The 8000-nt window shown below is 56.2% G+C and overlaps 1 protein-coding gene across 1 annotated transcript; it reads left to right on the top strand.

Moving 5' to 3' along the window:
- The first annotated feature begins 6579 nt into the window (after positions 1 to 6579).
- On the top strand, positions 6580 to 7809 carry PPP1R27 (protein phosphatase 1 regulatory subunit 27). The gene is made up of 3 exons (XM_003931647.4): positions 6580 to 6893; positions 7002 to 7152; positions 7495 to 7809. The coding sequence occupies exons 1-3, from the start codon at positions 6704 to 6706 to the stop codon at positions 7616 to 7618; spliced, it is 465 nt and encodes a 154-aa protein (XP_003931696.1). The 5' UTR covers positions 6580 to 6703; the 3' UTR covers positions 7619 to 7809.
- Positions 7810 to 8000: the final 191 nt, after the last annotated feature.

Genomic DNA, 8000 nt, shown 5'->3' with positions numbered 1-8000 from the left:
GACGTGCTCCCTGGAGCAGGAGCTTCTGCACCGCCCAGGTTCCCGGGTACCCTCCCAGTTCCCAAGCTTGCGGGCTGGCTGGAGCTGCTGCAGCCAGAGACAGCTCTCAAGCCAGACCAGGCCTTGCGGTGCGCCCGTGGTGAGGGAGGCGAGGGCCGCTTCGGCCCTTCCTGGTCCCCCAGGCCCTCACAAGCCCAGGCGCTCCTGGCGCAGCTGTGATCTGGCCAGCGTGCTGCAAGGACCTGCGTCAGCCTGTTGCCAGCACCGACCAGCCTGGTTTGCCCACTGTCCATGGCCCAACACGATTCACACCAGCTTGGCAGTCTCGGTGCTGCCATCTGCCCTGGCCCCTGGCTCTGCGGTGTTGGAGACGGTTTCTGACTAGTTCATCTCCAGGGCCTCAGCGGGGTTTGTGTGCCTTGCCTGGGTCCTGCAACGCGGTGAGCCACATATGGAAAAGTGGGCATGGGCATCTGGAGGTGCCATGGGAGGATGTTAGCTTTGCCCCCAAGATGTGAACAGAGGCCCAGGAGCTGTGGCTTTTTGCAGGGTCTCTGAGGAAGGAGGCTGTCTTGAGTCACAGCTAAAGGGGTGGCCTGTGTTTGTGCCTGTGCTTCCTGCCCTTGAGATGGGGTACAGTGGCCTGTGGACCAGCTGTGTGGGGAGCTGCCCCTCTGGAGAGAAAGCTGGGACACGGTGCAGCTGCCCGGAGCACAGAGCAGGGGTGTCATGTGCTCCTGGGAGGGCAGGGAGTCACTGATACCTTTACAATTTTGCAGAGGCAGCTGATGAGCACATTCCTGGGCTTGGCTGTCTGGGGAGGCTGTGGGGCCACCTCCGCAACCTCTCCGGCTGGGCTGCTGGATCAGCAGCGAGACTTCGCAGGCTCTTGGGGGAGGCGGTTAGGGCTTAGCAGCCTGGGATTTCCCAACTTCTGTCTCTCCAGGTGCCAGGGAAGCCACTGGCCAGGAGGCTACAACTGGCTGCCCGGCCTGTGTACTCCACCCTGGGGGCCCTCTGGCCTTGGGGAGGGAAGAGCCCCTCTGGCCCTAGGCTGGCCCTCCTGCCAGGCTGCAGTGGGAGCTGCACTGACTTTCCTTTTTTTTTTTTTTTTTTTTTTTTTTTCAGATGGAGTCTTGCTCTGTCGCCCAAGCTGGAGTACAGCAGTGTGATCTAGGCTCCCTGCAACCTCTGCCTCCTGGGTTCAAGTGATTCTCCTGCCTCAGCCTCCCAAATAGCTGGGACTGCAGGAGTGTGCCATCATGCCTGGCTAATTTTGTGTATTTTTTAACAGAGACCAGGTTTGACCATGTTGACCAGGCTGGTCTTGAATTCCTGACCTCAGCTGATCTGCCCGCCTCTGCCTACCACAGTGCTGGGATTACAGGCGTGAGCCACCAGGCCGGGCCTAGCTGACTTTTCTAACAGGGTCTCTAGGGTGCTTTCTGCAGAACAGTGCTGGCTGCATTCACTGGACTTTTTTTTTTTTTTTTTTTTAATTTGAGACAGGGTCTTACCGTTGCCCAGGAGTGCACTGCACTGGGGTGCAGTGGTGTGACTATAGCTCACTGCAGCCTCAAACTCCAGGGCTCAAGCAATCTTTGCACTCAGGCATTCCAAGTAGCTGGAAGCACAGGCGCACAGTACATGCCTGGCTAATTTTTAAATGTTTTGAACAGAAGGGGGTCTCCCTCTGTTGTCCGGGCTGGTCTTGAAATTCTGGCTTCAAGTGATCCTCCCACCTTGGCCTCCCTGCTGGGATTACAAGCATGAGCTACTGAGCCTGGCCTGGCCTCACCGGACTTTTAAAGTTGGATGTAGCCGGGCATGGTGGCACGTGCCTGTAATCCCAACTACTCGGGAGGCTGAGGCAGGAGAACGGCTTGAACTCGGGAGGTGGGGGTTGCAGTGAGCCGAGATCGCGCCATTGCACTCCAGCCTGGGCAACAAGAGCAAAACTCCATCTCAAAAAAAAAAAAAAAAAAAAAAAAAGTTGGATGGTAAATCTTTTCCATTAGATGTTCTAGTTCATCCTCCAGAAGGCAGAAACTTAGAATCATGCAGACGAGGTCAATTTGCAAGTTCAAATGAACCATGAAGAATCAGAGACAAAACTCCATGAATACAGGTTTTGTCCTGACGTGGTGCCACGTGACCAGCATGCTTCGCCCACTGTGGAGCAGGCTCAACTGTTTATGGATGGCTTCTGATGGAAAGCTTCACAGCTGAGGTGCTCCAGCTAGTGTCCATCATGGCAGAGAACACACAGTTTCCACATCCTGGCTGGGCACGGTGGCTTACGCCTGTAATCCCAGCACTTAGGGAGGCAGAGGCTTGTGGATCACGAGGTCAGGAGTTCAAGACCAGCCTGGCCAAGATGGTGAAACCCCATCTCTACTAAAAATACAAAAAATAAGCCGGGCGTGGTGGCGGGCACCTGTAATCCCAGCTACTCGGGAGGCTGAGGCAGAGAATTGCTTGAACCCGGGAGGCAGAGGTTGCAGTGAGCCAAAATCGTGCTATTGCACTCCAGCCTGGGCAACAGAGCAAGACTCTGTCTCAAAAAAAAAAAAAAAAACCCAAAACACCAAAACACAGTTCCCACATCCTTATTAGAACAAAGGGCACATAAATACCTTTCAAGGGATCTGTTGTGACTGGCGAGGCTTCAGGCATCAGTCCCTTCGGTGATCCAATTAGAAACCCCCAAGCCAAAAGCTCTGAGTGCTCCCAGCTCTCCTTTGACAGGAGGGACAAAGGGGCTTGCTTGGCGTCCTCAAACAGGCTCACCGGATGGGCTTGCCCCGAATATCTCTAGCCTGAGGCTGGTCACTCCCGGAAAGGGCAGAAAGGGCGTTCCTTCTGGTCACACTGTCGGTGGCAGCTTCATCCAACGTGCTTTCATCTGATCCTCTGAGGGGGGAGGGCAGACAGAACTTTCCACAACATGAGAAAAGGCAATCTTCACATCACAGGCGATTCTGTCTCCGGTCTCCACTGTAGACAATGTTTTGTCTCTAGGCTTCATGTAAACAAGCCAGGATTACAACTATCTGCATCTTTCTCTGAGCCCCTAGAAATGCAGCAACATGCAGGGTGTCTGCAGGCCTGGGCCGGGCTAGAGGCTCCAGGGTCACTCCAGCACGTGACTGGGAGAGGGCGCGGCACTTGGTGTGCCTGTAGTGAGGGGCCCAGGGGCCAGGGGTCCACCTGGGCACCAATGCAGGTCAAGGAAACCTTCACCAGCGAGGGACCCTCTGTCAGCGACACTTCTCCAGCAGCATTCTTCCTTTTTCTTTCCTTTTTGAGATGAAGTCTTGCTCTTTCATCAGGCTGGAGTGCAGTGGTGTGATCTCAGTTCACTGCAACCTCCGCCTTCTGGGTTCAAGGGATTCTCCTGCCTCAGCCTTCTGAGTAGCTGGGATTACAGGCCCATGCCACCACATCCAGCTAATTTTTGTATTTTTAGTAGAGACGAGGTTTCGCCATGTTGCCCAGGCTGGTCTCAAACTCCTGACCTCATGATTCAACCTCAGCCTCCCAAAGTGCTGGGATTACAGGAATGAGCCACCGTGTGCCCAGCCTTCCCATAGCATTTGGCCAAGGCTTTGCACTTAGAGGTGTCTAATATGTTTGCGGATACGATTTTGTTGGCTGCAGATCAGCCCAATGAAGCAAGGCTGTTGGTGACTTGGCTCCTCTCTCCCAGCAGAGAGCTGCTGGCCAGTCTTGGCTCTGTCCTCTTCAGACCCTTAGTGGCCACCTGCAGGGTTTTACTGGCATTATGGGTTGAATCATGTATCTCCTAAATTCATTTTGAAGTCTTAGCCCTGGAAACCTCAGAATGTGACTGTTTGGAAACAGGGTGCTGGCAGATGTCACTGGATAAGATGAAGCAACACCCCACTATGACCCCGGTGTCCTTATATAAGGGAGAGATCTGGACAAAGACAAACGCAGAAAGAACACCGTGGAGAAGAAGGCCGAGATCATGGCGATGCTGCTATAGCCAACGACACCAGGATTGCTGGCAGCGCCAGACGCTCCTCGGAGCCTCTGGGAGAACTGGACCCTGCCGAAACCTGGATCCCAGACTTCAGCCTCTAGAACTATGGGAATGATTGTCTTTTTCTTTTTTCTTTTTTTTTTTGAGACAGTATTTTACGGTGTTGCCCAGGCTGGAGTGCAGTGGTGTGATCTCGGCTCACTATAACCTCCGCCTTCTGGGTTCAAGTGATTCTCCTGCCTCACCCTCCCAAATAGCTGGGGCCACAAGAGTGTGCCACCATGCCTGGCTAAATTTTTTGTATTTTTGTATTTATTACTATTATTATTTTTGAGGTGGAATCTCGCTCTGTAGCCCAGGCTGGAGTGTAGTGGCGCAATCTCGGCTCACTGCAAACTCTGCCTCCCAGGTCCTGGTTCAAGCAATTCTCCTACCTCAGCCTCCCAAATAGCTGGGATTACAGGTGCGAGCCACCATGCCCACCTAATTTTTGTATTTTTTAGTAGAGACGGGTTTTCACCGTGTTGACTAAGCTGGTCTTGAACCCCTGACCTCAAGCGATCCACCTGCCTCAGCCTCCCAAAGTGCTGGGATTACAGGCATGAGCCACTGGGCCTGGCCATGACCATGTGTTTTTTTTTTTTTTTTTTTTTTTTTTTTTTTGAGACGGAGTTTCGCTCTTGTTACCCAGGCTGGAGTGCAATGGCGCGATCTCGGCTCACCGCAACCTCCGCCTCCTGGGTTCAGGCAATTCTCCTGCCTCAGCCTCCCGAGTAGCTGGGATTACAGGCGCGTGCCACCATGCCCAGCTAATTTTTTGTATCTTTAGTAGAGACGGGGTTTCACCATGTTGACCAGGATGGTCTCGATCTCTTGACCTCGTGATCCACCCGCCTCAGCCTCCCAAAGTGCTGGGATTACAGGCTTGAGCCACCGCGCCCGGCCAACTATCTGTTTTTTAAGCCAGCCTGTGGTCTGTCATGGCAGCCCCAGCAGACTCATCCCGCCAACTTGAAGTGCTGCAGTGTTCCCAACACAATTGATGGCTGTCCCTGACCCCAGAGACCTCCTTGGTCAACTGTGTGTCTGTGTCCTGTCCCATCCACTGGCTCTTCCCGTGTCCTGCAGTCCAAGCCCCACCTTGGACCTCCATTGGGGCTGTTGCAAAAGTAAAGGCAGCCAGCAATGAAGAGCCTATTGGAACATGGTTCTTTTTTTTTTTTTTTTGAGGCGGAGTTTCGCTCTTGTTACCCAGGCTGGAGTGCAATGGCACGATCTCGGCTCACCGCAACCTCCGCCTCCTGGGCTCAGGCAATTCTCCTGCCTCAGCCTCCTGAGTAGCTGGGATTACAGGCACGTGCCACCATGCCCAGCTAATTTTTTTGTATTTTTAGTAGAGACGGGGTTTCACCATGTTGACCAGGATGGTCTCGATCTCTCGACCTCGTGATCCACCTGCCTCGGCCTCCCAAAGTGCTGGGATTACAGGCTTGAGCCACCACGCCCGGCCGGAACATGATTCTTAAAAATTCCCTTGGCTGGACGGGCGCGGTGGCTCATGCCTGTTAATCCCAGCACTTTGGGAGGCCAAGGCCCGTGAATCACAAGGTCAGGCATTTGAGACTAGCCTGGCCAATATGGTAAGACCCCGTCTCTACTAAACATACAAAAATTGGGGGCGTGGTGGCCCTGCTACTCAGGAGGCTGAGGCAAAATAATCACTTGAACCCATTAGGTGGAGGTTTCAGTGAGCTGAGATCGTGCCACTGCACTTGACCCTGGACGACAGAGCAAGACTTGGGGCAAGCTCACAGGGGCCAGGGCAGAGATGGCACATCACCTGGGTGTGAGGGCCCCTGAACGTGGGGAGCAAACCGGACACCATCTTAAGTGTGAGCAAGTGCGTCAAACCTGGAAGCCAGAGACACTGTACAGGGCCAGCCCATGAGTGTGGGGGACACCGTGTCCCCTGCAGGCTTTCAGGGCAGGGGAGCCAGGCACTCAGAAGAAGTGTTGCAGGACTGACTGAGCAGGAGCCTGAGGCATTGAGACCTCAGCCAAGGAAGCCTGGAGGGGAGGTTTCTAGGCAGGAGGCAGGGCCATCAGAGTAGTTTTGGGAAAACTATGGAGAGTGAGGCAAGCCACGCTAGAAGGTGAAAACTGACAGGTAGGGTGAGGGAAAGGGCTCGGGCCTGCTTCCCCACAGCATAGTGGACCTGCGCTTCTGCAGATGTGGAAGGGGTGGCCACCCTCACTTTCCAGGAGGTAGAGAGCAGGCCCTTCCATTGACCTCGGCACCTGCTATGCCCTTGATTTCATGTTCCTGGCCATCTCATGGGCTCTGGACTGATGCCTCCTCCCGCCCTCGGTAAGGCACCTTCTTGGTCCAGCTGTGGGGCAGGGAGCGACAGGCAGGAATGGTCTGACCCTTTGGCCAGGCACTGTGACAGGTGGGCTGAAAGATGAGTCACTAAACATGATCTGGGGCGCGGGGGGGTGGGTGCAGCTCAGTTTCAGCCCCTCGCGCTGGGGAGGATGACCATGCAGCTTTATATAGCCTGCTGAGCCCTATATAAGCAAGTCAGAGGCAAGGGTGCATCCAACAGGAGCCCTCGAGCAGACCTGGTTGGGGCCGGAAACATTATTCACCCCAGTGCAGCAGGGTCCCCAGGGGCAGCCAGCCCCACAGCACCCAAGATGCCTAGCAGAACTGCCCGCTATGCCCGATACAGCCCACGGCAGCGGCGGCGGCGGATGTTGGCTGATCGCAGCGTGCGTTTCCCTAATGATGTCCTGTTCTTGGACCACATCCGTCAGGGTGACCTGGAGCAGGTGGGGCGCTTCATCCGGGCTCGGAAAGTCTCCCTGGCCACCATCCATCCCTCAGGTGAGCAAGCCTTCGAGGAGCTGGCCAGGGGCTGTGGGGTGGTGGGGGAGGCCAGCAAGGAGGATCCGACCTGGAGTTCGGTCTTGACCCCCGCTGTCCTCTGCCCAGGCCTGGCCGCCTTGCATGAAGCTGTGCTCTCTGGAAATCTGGAATGTGTGAAGCTGCTGGTCAAATACGGGGCGGACATTCACCAGCGAGATGAGGCAGGCTGGACACCCCTGCACATTGCCTGCAGCGATGGATACCCCGACATAGCCAGGTGAGGGAGCCTGGGTCTACTCAGGCTTGAACCTGACCCCTGCAGGCCTCAGTGGGCCCCCAGGATGTGGGCCCCAGAATGTGGGCCCCAGAAGGCAACCCTGGTGGTGTAGGCAAGGATCCTGAAAACCCTAAAGGCTTCTGGAATCCTGTTTCTGCCCTTGTCCTCAATAGAGCCAACTGGAAAAGCTGGCCAAGTTTCTCCCTCCTTACCTTACCTGGGCCTCCGAACCCCAAGGTGGGGGACACACATGTGACCCCAGGAGTCTGCCCCTCTGTCAGGTGGGGGTGAGCACTCTGCAGGCTCCTCCCCGCTTCAGCCAGGGAGACCTTTGCACTCCAGGTACCTCATCTCCCTGGGAGCAGACAGGGACGCAGCCAACGACGATGGCGACCTGCCCTCCGACCTCATCGACCCGGACTTCAAGGAGCTTGTGGAGCTCTTCAGAGGGACCACCATGGACTGAGCCAGCCCTGCCCGCCCGGGGCCCTGGAGAAGCTGCGTGTCGCCCAGGGGCCAGAAAGCGCCCCATCCACGGGCCGGGGCGGCCGGACCCGTCCCTTCACGACCTCGCCACCACTCCCAGGCCTGGCTTTGTCTCCAGGTGAATTTTTTTACCGTGACACTTTTTACTTTTTCAATAAACGTGACTCACGAGCCAGTGGTGGTGGCCTGATTACTGGGCTCCGGCCGCTGCCCGCGGCCGGCGGCGCTCGCCGTCCAGGCCGGGCGGACCCGGAGCCTCCGCCACGCGCCGCGACCCCGCACGAGAACCCCGGCCGCCCCCGCCCCCGCCCCCGCCCCACGCCCGCCGGGCCGTCACGTGGTAGCGCGCTGCGTCTGCGCCT

This window comes from Saimiri boliviensis, chromosome 17 (genome assembly GCF_048565385.1).
Source record: "Saimiri boliviensis isolate mSaiBol1 chromosome 17, mSaiBol1.pri, whole genome shotgun sequence".
NCBI lineage: Eukaryota > Metazoa > Chordata > Mammalia > Primates > Cebidae > Saimiri > Saimiri boliviensis.
Note: the sequence above shows the minus strand (reverse complement) of the source record. Positions and strands in the feature narration are given on the sequence as shown.